The sequence below is a fragment of the Pseudophryne corroboree genome, chromosome 3, assembly GCF_028390025.1.
Source record: "Pseudophryne corroboree isolate aPseCor3 chromosome 3, aPseCor3.hap2, whole genome shotgun sequence".
NCBI classification, from domain to species: domain Eukaryota; kingdom Metazoa; phylum Chordata; class Amphibia; order Anura; family Myobatrachidae; genus Pseudophryne; species Pseudophryne corroboree.
This window is the reverse complement of record NC_086446.1, coordinates 805559844-805578623: the sequence shown is the minus strand read 5'-3', so window position 1 is coordinate 805578623 and position 18780 is coordinate 805559844. Positions and strand designations below refer to the sequence as shown.

The 18780-nt window shown below is 46.1% G+C and overlaps 1 protein-coding gene across 4 annotated transcripts in view; it reads right to left on the bottom strand.

Annotated features, from left to right (window-relative positions):
• Nucleotides 1–18780, bottom strand: part of LOC135056918 (pancreatic lipase-related protein 2-like) — a 130353-nt gene that overhangs the window by 63679 nt on the left and 47894 nt on the right. For all 4 annotated transcript variants that reach the window (XM_063962691.1, XM_063962694.1, XM_063962692.1 and 1 more), the window contains exon 7: nt 12535–12643. In XM_063962691.1, coding sequence (XP_063818761.1) covers nt 12535–12643 — 109 coding nt within the window. The remainder of the gene's footprint in view (nt 1–12534; nt 12644–18780) is intronic.

Below are 18780 nucleotides of genomic sequence, written 5' to 3'. Positions count from 1 at the left end.
ATGGTGCCATGCTGATTTCTGATGTAGACTCTGTTATTGACACGAGGCCTGTGCATATGGCCTTGGATGAATATTCGCAGACTGATATCAAGTATGGGAAAGAAACAGAGCATCATGATGGCTGCAAACCTGTGCGTGGGAATGATACATTGGCCTGGGCTGCCGAGACAGTAGGAGATGTATTGCGTACTGGACTATTACGTTCTGCGGGTAGTAATAGTGCGACGCTGGATTCTGATGTGGACTCTGTTATCGATGTGAGGCCTACTGTGGCTGCCTCAAATGTGGATCTTATCCCCCCGTTCCTGGAAACTGTCGGAGCTGCGTGCTGGATAGGGAAAAAGTGTTCCAGTGCACGAGAGGAGAGAGATATAGGGCCTGCCAGTGCTGCACAGCTGGTGCAGAGGGAGAGTCCTATGGCAGAAACGAGTTCTGAAAACCGAATAGCTAAGAGAGAATGTGAGCTACAAATTGCATCGCGACAAGAAAGTGATTGCTCGCGATACCATGAGACCAGGGAGGTCACTGTTAAACCTTGCCTGGATCAAGTCCCTAGTATGACGGACTATGTGAACGTGGACAGTACTGCAAATACCCAGTGGAGGTCAGGCACCTCTTACATCTACACTGAAGATCCTGACCTGGATAAGTATTTACAGAGTGCAATTTCAGCTATGAAGTCATCTCCAGCCTGGGCAGCCCTTATGCATCTGGAGCAACAGATCCTTGCCAAACGCCATGCAGCTCTGGAACGTGAGGCTGCCAGGGAGATGGCAGAAATTGCTGGGCCACCATCCGAGACAGCGTCAGAAGAGCAATGGGGGTATGGCCCAGATGACCTGTTTTCCAGGATGAGTACGGAGGAGCTAATTAAAGAATGTCAGCTGCAGGGTCTTGTATGCCGTGACAATACCCGCAGCAAGATGCTCTGTCAGCTCTGGTGGGCAGAGGTGAGCGAGTGCAATGCCTTCAGCAGGTATCGATCCACCCTTCTGCGGTCAGGTTCCGAGATAAGTTCTACGTACCTGCTGCGTGTGTTGGAGGAATGTTTTGAAGATGCATGGAGAGAGGCACACAGTTTGAGGAAGCTCGATACCCCATTCTGGCACGATCAGTGTCGCAGAGTGGATGATGAAAGACAACGTCTGCAAAAGCTTCTTTTATCAGCGGAAGAAGCAGTAATCCAGCCTGCAGGGGTGCCCCAGGAGGAACAGGTACCCCCATCATCTACAGTCGGTGTGGACTATGTTACGGAGTTCTCGCTTCCAAAGGTGCAGTGTACCCTACTGGGAGGAGATGTTGGTACGAACAGCATATTACCACCGTCTGCGCAGAATTTGCAGCTGGAAGAAGCTGATTTTCAGGAGAACCTGATTGTGGAGGAGATTATGTCGACAAGAGAGGTGGGAGTGTCAGATATTATTCCCAAGAATGTGTTCGTGAGAACTGACTTTGGACAATTGATAGCACAATCTGTGCCTGACATTTCTAAGTCTGTTGAAATATGTGAATCATCTCAGGTAGTATGTGATGATGCTAAACCTTGCAATGGTAGTGCTCTGTGTACAGTACCTGTAATGCTATGTGATACTGCTGGATCTTGCACAGAAGTGACTCTGGGTAAAAACGTAGTGCCCCATGAACATGTTGCATTTCCTACTGTGACAGAGACTTGTGATAATACCAGTGAAATGAACTGTATTGCTGCAGGAAATAACCCTTCTTTTCCTCAGGGGACCCCCGCTGATCCACACAACATTATTGCCAATGTATGTGATGCTGAGAATGTTACCAACCAGTGTGAACTAGAAAATAACATGCCAATGTCTATGTGTAGGGACAAAGAAATGACTCCCTGTATTGTTGAAAATGTTCAAATTGATTTGCAGGTACTGAGGGGCCCCGAAAACAGGCAAATGTCTATGTATAAAGGAGGGCCAATGATTCCTTGTATTGATGATGATACTGTGTTGAATACTTTATGTAATACCACGCCTGGGATAGCAGTAATGACACGCAGCGCAGCAGCACAGAAAAGCTGTGATTTAACCCCTGCAAGTGGGGAGGGTGACTCAAAAGCCAGAGATCCCCCTCCGCCCCCCTCCCTCCCTGTGAAAGTTGCAAGCTCAGATACTGGCCTAGGGAAGGGAGTCAATGAGGATGATGTATTGTCTTGTATACGCGTTACTTCTGATGATGCATGTATCAATGTAGGAAATGATGTGTCTGTCGGGGGTGCTGCCAGCATGTTAGGTACCAGGGTTGTGTCAGGGAAGGGGGCTGTGTCACCAGCTGAGAAGGGAGAAACACACATTGCTGTCCCTCCCCCTCAGACCCCCCTTCCTGCCTTGCTCTTGCATGCAGACACCCAGCAGGGATTCCCATACACTGAGGCTTCAGTGGAAAACTTACCTCTCCAGGCTGAACAGAGAGCCAGTCCCAATACAGCACAAGGGCAGGAAGAAATTGTTTGGGAGAAGTGTCTAGGTGTATTTTCCCCGGTATGTGTTACTGAGGAAATTTCTCCCCATTGTGGCACCACTAGACCCACGGAGTTACAGACACCTGGGAATGATGTGGGCACACTGTATAAAGATGTGCTTGATGTGAGGTGTGACCTAGCTATAGGTACCCAGCACAGGGCAATGCAGAAGGGCTGCACATTAACCCTTGGAAAGGAATCAGAAAGTATTTCTGCTGATAAGAGACTGTCTCCTTTACACTTAGCAATGAAAGTAGAAAGCTTATCAGTGTCAGGAATGGCTGTGCCTGACATAGGCACTGATGTATGTAAAAGGCCTGAAATTGTGTGTAATCAGAATGAGAATTCCCATTTACAAGTGCCAGGTGATAAGATGAACAAAAGGTTTGGACAGGAGTGTGATGCAAGTCCTGCCATGCAAACCCCCCTCTGTCCTGACAGCGAGCAGCCAGGGAGGGGTGGGCCACAGTCAGATGCTGCAGAACCTCTGAGGGCGAGGGCCTATCAACCTTCTCCTGAGGCTGAGCCAGGAAAGGAACATGTTATTCTCTCTCCAGGTGTAAGTAACAGGAGTGCAGAAGTATACAGTGGTTATTCACAGAGGTTGTGTATGGAGGTGGGCGACCCCAGTCTTGTGGAGGTAGGCCGTAGCGGTGACGTCACTGATACAATAACAGCAGAGATAGCAACACAGGGAGCACCGTGTACGAAAGAGTGTGTTCCCATCACAAAACACATATTTGCCCACTATACCAAGGAAGGGCAACCAGCTGATCCTGACTTAGCATCTGTAAGGACGCAGATCATTCAGAGAGGCTGGGGAGATAAATCAGGAAGGCTTTATCTCAGAAAAGCACATTTAGGTGAGGATCCCAATGTCCTAGGTATACCCCAAATGATGTGCAGGGAAACCTGTCCAGAGCATCCTGTAGGACAAGATGCCCTGACCTCCGGGCCCGTGTGGGTGAGGGGCAGGCCACCATATCAGGAAAGGGCACAAGGTGAGATTATGTGGAAGAAGAACATAGTCACCTGTCCCACCATGAGCATTAATCATGAGAGTACTCCCGTTGGTAATATATTCACCCACGTAGAGTTGGAAGTAACAGGGGATCATGTGAACCAAACGTGTAAAAATGTGTCTGATGTCAGTCAGAGTAAACTTAATAGATTGTCTGGAGACAATAGGAAACTCCTGAGATGGAGTCTCACCTTGCAGCAGGGTGAACAAGTGGTCAGTAGCGCAGCAATGAGTCGGTGACGTGGGTCACCGCCCCTTGTGCGCCATTTGCCGGGGGAGATGTCACGTTTGAATAGAGAGAGGAGGATCACAAATTATATGTGATCTAAGGTGTGGTGATTACCTGCAGGAATAGTCACCAATAATGTTTTCAAGTGACTGTATATATATAATTTTGTATTCTTTCAGCCGAGATGTGACAACATGGCTGACATGCAATGTCCTGCATTTGACCCCCATAGGTCCAGGCCAAGAGAGATCTGCAGTCCATAAAGTTTGAGATGACATTCCTACATCAAAAGCAGAGATTTGCAAGCTCTGGACATTGAGGGCTGATAAGGCCATTTGTTGTTGTGTCAACAGAGGGGCTGTAAACAGACCAGGAATCCTGTTTCCTGGCTAATGTCATAAACCTTGCTTTCTTTGAAAGAGATTGCTACAGTATACTCATTACCTCCTCCCTTGGCTGTAGCCAAGCACCAAGTATGTAAAACCTGGTGTAGGTGTTTTGTCCAGCAGGAAAGTGGTTAAAAATCCCAAGGGAGGGGGCCTGATGAAGCTGGAGACTATATCTGTCCCACTCATGAAGATAGGAGTTGTGATCTCTTGGGGATACAGCTAGTATGCTGGAGGTGACCTGAGTTTCTGTGAAGTCCCCCACAACAGAAATACTTAAAACTTGTTTGCGTAAGTGTAAAGATTTCTGTAAGTTTTATTTCCTTTTCATTTATTGAGATTGCTGTATTCTGTGTGTGTTTTTAAAATATTCTTAATAATCTTTGTAACCTTTTTGTAACCAAAGCTCTGAAGTATTCTTGAAATTAAAATCCTAATTTTAGTTCTGATCCTGTTGTTCTTATGAACTCCAACGCCTGTGTGGCTCACGTCTATCTATTTTTCTAAGTATTGCAGTGTGTGTGTGACAGGTAAAGCTAAAGACGCCTGCAACGTCCGTAATACGTTGAAAAGTCTTTGCTGGTGGCAGCTGAAAGTATTTAAATAATCCCGTGTGTCAAAATTGACCCCCGAACGGCGCATGCGGCAATTCTCAAATTGGCGTATTTGTGGAATTGGCCGGCAGCGTCGTCACACAGGGATATTCAGGAAAATGAAACAAGTACATTTACAGAGGAGAAGGTCCTAATAGAACCCTCAAAGCTGAAAGTGGACAAATCTATGGGGCCAGATGGGATACATCCAAGGATACTAAAAGAACTTAAAGAGGTGCTGGTAGCACCATTGACAGAATTATTCAGCCAGTAATTAGCTATAGGAGTAATTCCAGAGGACTGGAAAAGAGCAAACATAGTCCCACTGCACAAAAGTGGAAGCAAGGAAGATGCAAACTACAGACCAGTGAGTCTTACATCAGTAGCAGGGAAATTGATGGAAACACTCTTAAATGAAAGACTGGTAGATGGAAACACTCTTGAATGAAAGACTTGTAGATTATCTCAATTACAGCGATTTACAGGGTCCCAAACAGCATGGATTCACTGGGGGGGAGATCATGTCAAACAAACCTTATTGACTTTTTTTTTACTGTGTGACTAATGTGATGGATAAAGCTGGAGCAGTGGATATACTGTAGCTTATCTACACATTAGTAAGGCTTTTGACACTGTCCCACATTGCAGACTGCTAAAAAAAAAAACTCGAATTGGGATTAGATACTAAAATGGTTGAATGGATAAGATCTTGGTTGCAGGATAGAAAACAGAGAGTTGTAGTAAATGGAGTGCATTCACAGGAGGGAAATGTTACCAGTGGAGTACCCCAGGGATCTGTACTTGAACCAGTGCTTTTTAATATCTTTATTGGTGACATTGCAAATGACATTAAAGGGAAAGTATGCCTTTTTGCAGATGACACAAAGGTATGCAACAGGGTAGAAACACCAGGAGGGGTAAAACAAATGATTGAGGATCTAGGTAGACTAGAGGAATGGTCAAGAGTGTGGCAATTACAGTTTAAATGCCAAAAAATGCAAAATCACGCACTTTAGTCTCAGATATCCAAAGGATAAATATAGTATTAATGGCACTATACTGGAAACTCCTGGGGAGGAAAGGGATCTAGGAGTCACTATTTCAGGTGACATAAAGGCTAAATCTAGTATTAATGGCACTATACTGGAAACTACTGAGGAGGAAAGGGATCTAGGAGTCACTATTTCAGGTGACATAAGGGATAAATATAGTATAATGGCACTATACTGGAAACTACTGAGGAGGAAAGGGATCTAGGAGTCACTATTTCAGGTGACATAAAGGCTAAATCTAGTATTAATGGCACTATACTGGAAACTACTGAGAAGGAAAGGGATCTAGGAGTCACTATCTCAGGTGACATAAAGGCAGGTAAGCAATGTAACAAGGCAATGAGGAAGGCTAGTCAGATGCTTGGCTGCATTGGGAGAGGAATCAGCAGCAGAAAGAAAGAAGTAATAATGCCACTGTATAGGTCATTGGTGCGGCCTCATCTAGAATTCTGTGTTCAATTCTGGAGGCCATATCTTCAGAAGGATATTAATACATTAGAGACTGTACAAAGAAGGGCAACTAAAGTGGTGCATGGCCTACATCACACAACATACCCAGAAAGACTAAAAATTCTCAATATGTATAGTGTGGGGCAGAGAAGTGAAAGGGGGGACATGATAGAAACGGTCACATCTATCAAGGGTTTTAACAAAGTCCAGGAGGGAAACATTCTTCAAATGAAGAGAAGTAATAGGACACGAGGACATGCACTGAGACTGGAGGGGGGGAGGTTCAGGGGAAATTTAAGGGAAAATTACTTCATGGAAAGGGTAGTAGACAAGTGGAATAGCCTCCCATTAGAGGTGGCAGAGGATAAGACAGTAGAGCAATTTAAACATGCATGGGATAGACAAAGATATCCTTACACAGAAATAAGAATCAAATAAGGTTTGAGGAAAAAATATGGTAAAAAATGGGGCAGTCTCATACTTGCCTACCTTCCCGGAAAGGCCGGGAGGCTCCCAAAAATTGGGTGGCCCTCCTGGCCCCCCCGGAAAGGTGGGCAAGTGTCCCGCTTTTGCTGGCAGCCCCCGCACTCCCCCTCGGCCGCCCACAGCAGAGAACAAGTGGGCAGTCCGAGGGGGATACGATGACATGATTCGCGTCATCATGTTTTCTCAGCACTGTCTAGCAGGGTAGGGGCCACGATGACGCAACTATGGTGCCACGCCCACAGACCGCTCACTTTCCCCATCGTCCACGCCCCTGGGCCGCCCACATTGCCGCTGGACATGCCCCTATTAGCTTACCATGCTGCAGCCTCGCAGAGGATGGTGCAACAAGGTAAGCAACTATGGGCAGTCTAGATGGGCCAAGTGGTTCTTATCTGCTGTCATGTTCTATGTTTCTATCCACACTAGCAGAAATATATAAATATCAATTTTCCACCGTCACCCAGGATATACAATACTATAGAGATTCTCTATTCTAGAATCTTAATCTTTCTGAAGAGTGCACCCTATAATAATATATATCAGTGAAAGGAAAGTATGGGGCACATTAGCGACTGTGGCATATATTAAAACAGTCGTTCTCAAACTCGGTCCTCAGGACCCCACACGGTTCACGTTTTCCATGTCACCCAGAAGCTGCACTGTGTATCACCAACTGTCACATTTTAAAAATCTACAGGTGACCTGCAAAACATGGACCGTGTGGGGTCCTGAGGACCGAGTTTGAGAACCTGTATATTAAAATATAACTTTTATTACGTTTATTAAAAGTGAATTATAAACCTTATCGTGTTGTGTTTTTATTTTGTTGTGAATACAGTATAATGTTGTCTATTAAAATATGTAACATAGTAACATAGTATCTAAGGTTGAAAAAAGACAATTGTCCATCGGGTTCAACCTGTGTTAATTGACCTTCAAGATACAAATATCTACCTACATATGGCTCTTGTGGTGTGGTGTATATTGCAGCTGGCCCTCTGGTATATTATTCTCACGGTAATCTAAATTATACCAATTCATTTGGTGATCACCACTTTCAAAAACCTGGGGCCTCAGTTATAGGTATAAATTATCACAGTTACGTGGTTTGTTGTAAGTTTCCTCGCTAGACGTTAATCGTCTGCAGATCCACTGGGGGAAATTCAAATGTTTGAAAAGTCGGTTGGGTGTCTGTTTTTTCCGGTCTATTAAATAAGAAAAAACAGACACCCAACTGACTTTTCAAGCATTTGAAGTCCCCCCACTATGTCAGTCCCTCCATAGGTTACCTGTACTCTACCGGTATATTATTGTTATTTACACACAAGGCTATTAACAATACTACACCAACATACATCGCATCACTTATCTCATAATATCTCCCCACCCAACCTCTGCGCTCTACACAAGATCTGCGTCTCTCATCCACACTCATTACTCACTCCCATGCACCATTACAGGACTCTCTCTGCGCTGCACCCACTCTGTGGAATTCTCTACCACGCACGTACAATAAGACTCTCCTCTAGTCTTCAAACCTTCAAGCGTTCCCTGAAAGCTCACCTCTTCAGGCAGCTTATCACACTCCAGACCCACCCACATAACCTTCACAGAGGCGGAACTACCGCCAGGGCAAGCAGTGCGTTGCACTGGGGCCCGCCTCTGTCCAGGGGCCCAAGCATGTAATGAGTCAAATTGACTCATTACATGCCGCTGTGCACTGCGGGCAACCGCTGCCCGCAGCGCACAGCCGCCCACAGAGGAGAGGAGCAGCGGCACGGACAGGGGAAGGAGGAGGAGGGAGCCGCAGCAGCGCTTTGTTACTGGTGGAGGCGCTGCTGCCCCTCTGCTTCACTATAGGCTGTCTTCCGAGAACAGCCTATAGTGAAGCAGAGGGGCAGCAGCGCCTCCACCAATGACACAGCGCTGCTGCGGCTCCCTCCTCCACCTACCTCCTCCTCATTCTCTACTGCCCGGGAATCGTCTGACGCTGCACCGAGGAGCCTCAGCCAGCGGAGAGGGTAAGTATAATTCTTCTTTCTGTCTTTCTTTCTTTCTTTCTCTCTTTTTCTTTCTTTCCTACAAAAAAGGGGGACTCTGTGCCGCAATGTGTAAAAACGGGGAATCTGCCTGCCGCAATGTGTAAAAATGGGGAATCTGCCTGCCGCAATGTGTAAAAATGGGGAATCTGCCTGCCGTAATGTGTAAAAACGGGGAATCTGCCTGTCGCTATGTGTAAAAATGGGGAATCTGCCTGCCGCAATGTGTAACAAGGGCACGCTGTCTGCCGTTATGTGAAAAAAGTGTACGCTGTCTGCCGCTATGTGTAACAAGGACACGCTGTCTGCCGCAATGTGTAAAAAGGGGGAATCTGCCTGCCGTAATGTGCAACAAGGGCACGCTGTCTGCCGTTATGTGAAAAAAAGTGTACACTGTCTGCCGCTATGTTTAACAAGTGTACGCTGTCTGCCATTGTGTGAAAAAAGTGTACGCTGTCTGCCGCTATGTGTAACAAGGGCGCGCTGTCTGCCGTTATGTGTAAAAAGGGGACGCTGTCTGCCGTTATGTGTAAAAAGGGGACGCTGTCTGCCGTTATGTGTAAAAAGGGGACGCTGTCTGCCGTTATGTGTAAAAAGGGGACGCTGTCTGCCGTTATGTGTAAAAAGGGGACGCTGTCTGCCGTTATGTGTAAAAAGGGCACGCTGTCTGCCGTTATGTGTAAAAAGGGCACGCTGTCTGCCGTTATGTGTAAAAAGGGCACGCTGTCTGCCGTTATGTGTAAAAAGGGCACGCTGTCTGCCGTTATGTGTAAAAAGGGCACGCTGTCTGCCGTTATGTGTAAAAAGGCACGCTGTCTGCCGTTATGTGTAAAAAAGGGGGACGCTGTCTGCCGTTATGTGTAAAAAAGGGGACGCTGTCTGCTGTAATGTGTAAAAAGAGGAATCTGTCCGCTGTAAGATGTAAAAGGGTCTCTACCTGGTGTAGTGGTGCTACTGTGCGGTGTAATTTGAATAATGGAGACTACTGTGTACCGCTTTATGAATTGGTATTATTTTGTGGCCACACCCCTTCCCCACGAAGCCACGCCACTATGTATTTTTGCGCGCCTACTTTGCGCACTGCCCCTGTTTTGCATGCAGGGGTGGGGCTCCAATGCAGTTTCTTGCACACAGTGCTAAAATGTCTAGTTACGGCACTGTTACTAGGTATCCATTTCTCTGGCCCTGAGCAGGTCCCCCTCACCAGATCCTCTCCAGGGGTGAGGGGGTGGACTTGTATGGGATGGGGGGGGGGGGGCCCAAGCCATTTTGTCGCACATGGGCCCACCGCTCGCTGGTTCCGCCACATAACCTTCATAAGCATTCCTATCCAATGACATCCCCACTGTACAGTCTGCACATATACTCACATTACTTTCTTCACTCTCCTTGCCTCCAGACCCTGGTTCATCACTGCTGTGATGTGATATCATGCAGCCCACCAAGAACCTTTACAATCTGATGGACAACCATGCAATCGATAGCACCTATCCTTGTGTACCTATTTTCCCATAGATTGTAAGCTTGCGAGCAGGGCCCTCCTACCTTTATGACTGTTTGATATTACTACCCAGTTTTGTCTTCCCATTGTGTCCAGCTGTAAAGCGCAATGGAATTTGCTGCGCTATATAAGAAACTGTTAATAAATAAATAGATAAATAAATAATAAATTGTTGTGGCCTCCCTGATTAATCCTAAATTCTCTTTATGACTGCGTTATAGACCTTTAATTTACAGCATGACTATAACAGCTTACAGAGGGCCTGATTCAGAGCTAAACGTAGAAATACTGCATCACGCAAATCTGATTATCGGGAATCAGCATCTGCACAAGTTCCGTTCTGCATGTGCACAGAATGGACATTGCAATGTCTCTCATAGTTTTCATGTTCCACTTCCTGAGTGACAGGCAGCGGTGTTGAGGGGTGGGGAAGGGGCGGGGGCGACCTGCATTTCGGGACTTGACGGCGCTGCCCCTGTCTTCTGGGATGGGAGAGCCAAGGGTCTTTGTGTCAGACTTCCTGGCTTCATAGATCCCCCTTCCATTGGTCAGCTGTGTAAACGGAGGCTTACTGATAGGCGCAATGTTGGATCCCAGCTTTCGACATCGGCCGCAGCGCTGACATTGCAGCTACATTCAAGAGACGTCTGTTCTACCGAGATGTCTCCTGAATGTGTCTCCTTCAAATCAGATGGAAATTCAAAGCCACTGCAATCAGCATTGCATTTTCATCCATCTCTGTCTGAATCAGGCCCAAAGTCTGTGTGTAGTGGAATTTTATTCTAGAGGTTTTCATTGGTTCATTACAAATGTATCACAAACATTAAATCTCTCATTAGACATATCCAGAATCCTGCCAAAGCCGCCACAGATCATCACTGACACAAATTATTATTATTATTATCCTTCATTTATATGGTGCCACAAGGGTTCCGTGGCGCCCAATTACAGAGTACATATGCACATTATCAAAACAGGAAAACAGTGACTTACAGTTGAAGACAATATAGGACAAGTACAGGGTAACTAAGCATAACTACACCAGTAGACGACAGAGATAAATTCCGAGGTGGCCAAAAAAACTGCTGGATTTGGGCAGTTGAGGATTATTAAAGTAAGAAAAGGATAAGCACATGAGTATGTTTAATTTGTTAGAAAAGGAGAGTTATGGTAGACTTTATAGATGGAGCATCCGTTATCTTTGCTGTTTCTCCGCCTAAACGGAGGTTTAGTCACACCTAGGCGATAGCTTAGGTTGCTGAGTTTGTGCACAGACAGGCGCATTGAGGCACGACTACATACTCAGCATGCAATACACATCTCCACCACTGGGTGGCTAATGCTCCACTAATCCAGTACTTTAGAGCGAATAGCGGCGGATTGATCTACAGTGCAAGCTCTGGCAAATGGTCAGTGATGACTGTAATGTTAATGTACTGTATACTGTACACAGACCAATTGGCAGACGGAGAGTCGATAAAAAAATAAAAATAAATTGTTTATACGGATGCAAACGACCATGTAAAAACACTTACTGTATCCATTGCTGTGTTACTGTATGTGAGCATCCAAGTCACGTAGACAAAGCAAACAGACGCAACTAATGTGTAAAAGTAATAATGTAGTTCAGTGAAGTAAAAATATGTACCGTGTTCTGCATGTGAGCGTCCAAGTCCTGTAACGTAATCGCTACGGGATTTGGACGCTCACATATCCCTAACATCAATAGACCATACCTGTAACACGTTCGTTTGCGTCTGTGTACACTACTATTTTTAGGTGTTGATTTCGGGACTTGGATGCTCAAATATTCCTAACGTCAATGGACTATACTGTGGATTTATCACGTTCGTTTGCATCTATATACTGTACTACTGTATTTGCGTCTGTACACTGTAATATACTGTATGACATATTGTAGCATATTGTAGCGTAATGAGACGCACCAGTAAAGTAGTTATTACGCTGTAGTTCAGTATTGTATTTTAATGGAGACCACATGCGCAGCGGTGATTTAAAAAAGCAACATCTGGTGGATAATCGCAGGTATTACACTTAAAGGTAATGCCAAATGCTCTGTGCACCTCCCTACAACTAAGAAAGCTTCCTTGCGCCCAGACGCTGCGTATGCCTGATCGCGAAAGCTTTAACTGTTTAGTGCCTGACTGTCATTCACCACCTACAACCCTGATGTTCCCTGTGGAACCTATGAACCCTGATGAAGAAACAATGTTATACATTTAGCAAGGATGTCTTTATGCTCAAATACTGAAATTATTCACCAATATAACCTACCAAATATCACCGGCACACCCGGCCTTCTCTTTCCAGCTTCCCCGACGGCATGAGCTCCCAGGCTGTGTCCGATGAGGATTGTATTGTCCAGGGGGCAGCTCAAGTTAGTCTAAAGAGATAAAACATTAAAATGGGAATGGTTAGTGTCTTACAGGTGAGGGTAGCAGCAGCAAAAGGTAAGCTGGCAAAGAAAGGGCGTCCAGAATCAGAGCCAGCTATCGGCCATGCAACTTTCACATGGCGGGAGAGGGAGCAGCGACCCCCAGGTGCCTTTGTCATCATAATTTCAGCTGCTCTAATTCACGCCATTTGTGTTCCACCCAGAAGGGTGAGGCCACAGCCCCAGGTAGGGTGTTATCAGTGAAGCCCTTATTGTGGAGGAGAGTACACCCAACTACTGCACCTGTGTGCCACGGCTCTGCTGATCTTACCGGCCAAGAGAACAACCAAAGCAGGAACAGCCACCAATACAGCCACGAGGGAGAGAGGGAGAGGCACAGCCACCAATATAGCCACAAGGGAGAGAGGGAGAGGCACAGCCACCAATATAGCCACGAGGGAGAGAGGGAGAAGCACAGCCACCAATATAGCCACGAGGGAGAGAGGGAGAGGCACAGCCACCAATATAGCCATGAGGAAGAGGGGGAGAGGAACAGCCACCAATATAGCCACGAGGAAGAGGGGGAGAGGAACAGCCACCAATATAGCCACGAGGGAGAGGGGGAGAGGCACAGCCACCAATATAGCCACGAGGGAGAGAGGGAGAGGCACAGCCACCAATATAACCACGAGGGAGGGTCAGCATGAGGGAGGCCTCAATTCAAAACACAGCAGGTTCAAAACCCTCTCTCCACAGTCTATCTCTACAGAGACACCTGATTGGTCTACACAGCCTGCCAGGCGTACATCACCCTTAAGCACATCGTTAAAGGCTTAAGGTAGGAGATTAAGCCATAGCCGACCCCTGGAGGGTTAGGGTAAGGGAGAGGGGTAAAATACTTACCCTCCTCTGATGTCAGGATGTCACTGTCAGGATGCCGTGGTTGGTCATGTGACCAACGGCATCCTGACGGCCGGTATTTCATACCCAGCGGACCTTGGGCAAATGGCACCACAATGGTGGCCGGGTGTGTGTCAACGCTTCCCTTAAGAGAAGTGATTTTCCATGAGGGGTCTACAAACAATCAGAGCAGCGTTCTCCCAACCTAACCAATCAGAGCAGCTTTCTCCCAACCTAACCAATCAGTGCAGCTTTCTCCCAACCTAACTAATCAGAGCAGCTTTCACCCAGCCTAACCAATCAGAGCAGCTTTCTCCCAACCTAACCAATCAGTGCAGCTTTCTCCCAACCTAACTAATCAGAGCAGCTTTCTCCCAACCTAACCAATCTGAGCAGCTTTCTCCCAACCTAACTAATCAGAGCAGCGTTCTCCCAACCTAACTAATCAGAGCAGCGTTCTCCCAACCTAACCAATCAGAGCAGCGTTCTCCCAACCTAACCAATCAGAGCAGCTTTCACCCAGCCTAACCAATCAGAGCAGTTTTCTCCCAACCTAACCAATCAGAGTGATGACGCTCTGTATTAGATAGTTGAAGAAAGGTGACTGACCTGACTTACCAGGATTTCTTCATTATTATTATTTATCTCTGCAGATCTCAGTGCTCATGGTCAGTAGCAGCAGCACAAATCTTTGCTCCTGGTGTAAAGTATCTGCAGCAGATTCACCTTCCGACAGGCATACTGTACCTGCGGCCAGAGATAGACTAGGGCTGCCAGGGGGCGTGGCCTCGCGGCACACCTGGTCTCTGCATGTCCGCCGAGTAGTTCGCCAGGAGGTGAAGCTGCTAGGCCAGCTCTCTGGGTGGCTGGAATTGGCTCCTCTGGCATTTGCCGGTAGTGACAGATGACCAGTCCGGCCCTGCCTGCGGCCACATCTACCTGATCTGCACTTACGCTAACCCACCCTTGTAGATGATGCTTCTGCCTGCACTCCTCTTCCCTCCCCTCGCCAGGTGTAGAACGGTCAGGGATCATCTGACATATATAATAATAATAATAATAATTTTATTTATATAGCGCTCTTTCTCCAATAGGACTCAAGGCGCTTAACAGATACATAGCATAATATAGTACAGAAAATAATGAAGTACATTTTCATAAAATACAGAAGCATGTAGATACTAAAAAGGACATTATGGGAATGCTGAGTAAACAGAAAAGTCTTGAGTCTACTTTTGAAGGATTCTATAATTGCGGCCTCTCGCACTGTGCGGGGAAGTGAGTTCCATAGAGTCAGAGCCGCATGACTAAAAGCTCGACCCCCAGATGAATTACGGGAGATTCTAGGTACTGCTAAAAGTCCTTCATCTACAGATCGCAGTAATCGAGTGGGGCAGTATGGGGTCAGAAGCTGTTTCAGGTACCTTGGGCCCTGGTCATGTAATGCTTTGAAACTCAGTAAGCTAATCTTGAAGATGATTCGCCATCGTACAGGCAGCCAGTGAAGGGAGTAGAGGATGGGTGTTATGTGGCTAGAACGGGGCTGGTTGGGTAATAGCCTGGCAGCTGTGTTTTGTACCAGCTGTAAGCGTTGCAATTCTTTTGCTGGTAGACCAAGGTAGAGGGCATTACAGTAGTCTAAACGAGATGATACAAATGCATGTATGACTTTTGGCATATCATCTGAGGGAATTAAGTGCTTGATTCTGGCTATGTTCCTCAGGTGAAAGAATGAGGATTTGATTGTGGCTGATATCTGATGTTTAAATGTCAAGCCACCATCCAGGACAACGCCAAGATTCCGCACACGATCACTGGTCTGTAATTCTGAATCCCCGAGTGTAAGTCCAGTTGGTTGGCTATGCTGCAGTCTTGTCCTTTGATGTTGCGGTCGTATCATAAAGACCTCTGTTTTATCCCGGTTCAGTCGCAGCCAACTGGCGCTTATCCACTCCTGTAGTTCAGCTAGACAGCCATTTAGGGTTGCTATTGGGTTATCAGTGCCCGGAGCAAAGGACAAGTACAGTTGTGTATCATCTGCATAGCAGTGGTAGACCAGGCCATGGCGCCTGATTATTTCACCCAATGGGAGCATGTATACTGCAAAAAGCATGGGGGATAGTATAGAACCTTGTGGGACACCACATGGCAATGGCACTGGTGGTGATGAGTATAATCCTGACAATACTCTCTGTGACCTGCCTGTGAGAAATGATTTGAACCAGCTTAGGACTGTGCCATCCAGACCACAGAAATGTATCAGTCGCTCAATCAGAAGCCCATGGTCCACGGTATCAAATGCTGCTGAGAGATCCAGAAGGATTAATATTGAACAGTCACCTCTGTCTTTTGCCATCAGAAGATCATTTAACACACACACCAGGACTGTTTCAGTGCTATGTCTTCTCCTGAATCCTGATTGAAATGGATCGCAAATATCATGGGTTGTCAGGCGGGTTTCCAGTTGATTTGCAACCACTTTCTCAATAACCTTTCCTAGGAAAGGAAGGTTTGATACCGGTCTGTAGTTGGTCATGCAGTCGGGATCTAAATTAGGTTTTTTAAGAAGCGGTCTAACAATTGCTTCCTTTAGGGGTCCAGCAAAAATGCCTGTCTGCAAAGAGCATTGAACAATTTTTGCAACGACAGGACCAATTATATCCATACAACCTATTAGAAGCTTGGTTGAGGCCGGGTCCAGATCACAGGTGGTGGGACGCAAAATCCGAGCAATTTCAGCAGTGTCCTTTACATCCACTGGGTCAAAGCTGGTCCATGTAGGCAGGTAGCTTATATTGGCAGGCTTTGTGTAGTTTGGCACTCCTTTGATGGCACTGTGGAGATTCCAGCCCGGATGGTGGATATTTTATCTGCAAAGAAGTTTGCAAACTCATTGCATCTTGCCTGGGAGAGGGTCTCATCAGTCTGCAGGCATGCTAGCTTGCAAAGCATTTCCACTGTGCGGAAAAGTTGAGCTGGCCTATTGTTTGCTGCTGTGATCTAATTTGACAGGAACTGTGATTTCTTACGAGTGATTGTCGATTGATATTCTTCGTTATGCTTTATTAGTTTTATTTTGTCATCCACTAGGTTAGTCTTCCTCCATCGTCTTTCCAGTCTACGACCCCTTTTCTTGAGCTCACTAACACTGTTGTCGAACCATGGAGTTTGACGTTGTGGTTTACGAGGACTTAAACGCACAGGGGCGATAATATCAATTGCAGCCATAACATCCCTATTATAATAACGGACTAGCGAACAGGGTTCTTCACAGGCACCCAGTATAGCAGAGAGATCCAGATTTGCTGCAAGAGCCTGGGGAGTCATACCCCTCCTTGGACGATACCTGGTCAACTCCACGGGCAGAGATCTTATTTGAGGGGTTGCAACTGAGAACCAGAGGGAGTAGTGGTCTGACCAGATGACTGGGTTTATTTTTAGGTCAGTGACTTCTAATCCAATCTGAAAGACAAGGTCGAGAGTGTGACCACTTTTATGTGTGGCAGAGGGAATGACCTGTGTGAAGCCCAGACCATTCATTGTGCACAGGAGGTCTTGGCCAAGGTGTGAGAGCTCATCATCCACCCATGCATTGAAATCCCCGAGGATGAGCGATCTTTGATGTTCCAGAACCAGGCCAGCAACAGTGTCTGCAATTTGTTGTAGAAATATCTTTCCATCTCCAGGTGGCCGGTAAATGAGAAGTACTCTGAAACCTAATCCTGTCGAACTCCGGGCAGCAATGCACTCAAATGAGCGAGTAGTTTCAATAGGGTGGACCCTAAGTTTAAGTTCTTTTTTGAAGCAGATAGCCACCCCGCCACCCCTGCGGTCCAGTCTTGGGTTGTGGATGACGGAGTAGTTTGTTGGTACTGCAGCCTCCAATATAGCTGCATTTTCATCTAGCCTGGTCTCTGTAATACAGGCTAGATCTGCAGATTCAATAAGGTCAGCAATTGTTGCAGTCTTGTTTCTTATAGATCTGGCATTACAAAGGACTGACCTGATTGGGCATACCAGAGGGCCTTCAGTTTTCTTTAGGTTAAGTGCAGGAGCTCTGGGTATGGGGGTCACAAAGTGAGAGTTGACAGTTCTGCCCTTCCAAACACAGGGCCGTCTTTTGGGTATCACTTCTATTTGATTGTTCTTTGAGTATGGGGGTGAGCAGGTGGGCAAAGGACTTAGATGGTTACCGGGGGAAATACATTTCCGGCCTGCTCGCTTCCCACGAATGCGCCTGTGTTTTCTTTTTAAAATGCCAAGGGATTGGAGAAAAGAAGCCTGTGATGGTGTGATAGGAACTGCAGAACGTGGTGGGCGGAGTGAAAGAATGAAGCTGGAGCAATACGTATACATTTGGTCATCAATGACAGATTACTATAAGTTTGAGCTGCATATGATGATGAGAGAGGGAGAGAAAGCAGTGGGTTTTTTATTTTTTTGTTCTTGTATTTTTTTTTTTCCTTTTTGTGTTTTGTTTTCCCCCAATTCGGTATGTGATCCAAAATTATAATGGGATTATGAACAAAGTTATTGCTATAACCCACAGGTTCTCAAACTCGGTCCTCAGGACCCCACACAGTGCATGTTTTGCAGGTCTCCTCACAGAATCACAAGTGAAATAATTAGCTCCACCTGTGGACCTTTTAAAATGTATCAGTGAGTAATTGATACACCTGTGCACTTGCTGGGTTACCTGCAAAACATGCACCGTGTGGGGTCCTGAGGACCGAGTTTGAGAACCACTGCTATAACCTATTGGGTGTATTTGAAGCAAGTAATAAATAAAATAACTGCTGATTTAGTCAATTATCCTAGGATAGGCAGTCTTTTGGAAAGGTGTTAGAAGCCAATTCCTACTGTGTAGGTGTGAAAAGTCTCAGTGTGAGAGGCCTTTGAAGTAGATTTTTTTGTGGGGGTAGTGATAACGTGTCCTGGAAATGGATCCTGATTTTAAACAGTGAGCCTTCAGCAATTCAGAGCCTGAATATACTGATATTAGTAGATTAATGCAATAAGTCAGTTATTTGTTGCTCAGAGAACAGAGGTGGATGATGTCTAAGTGAGGGGCTGGATGTAGCCAAAGATAGGTTGTAATCCACAGTACCGTATCTGAGTAATGTCCAATGCAGAGTACAGCAGCTGCTAAACTGAAGGATTTCTCAGTGGAGATATGCAGAGGATTCAGTCCAGGATTCAATCCAGTGTGTATCTCAGCGCAGGAATGCAATCCGTTGGTTTTGATG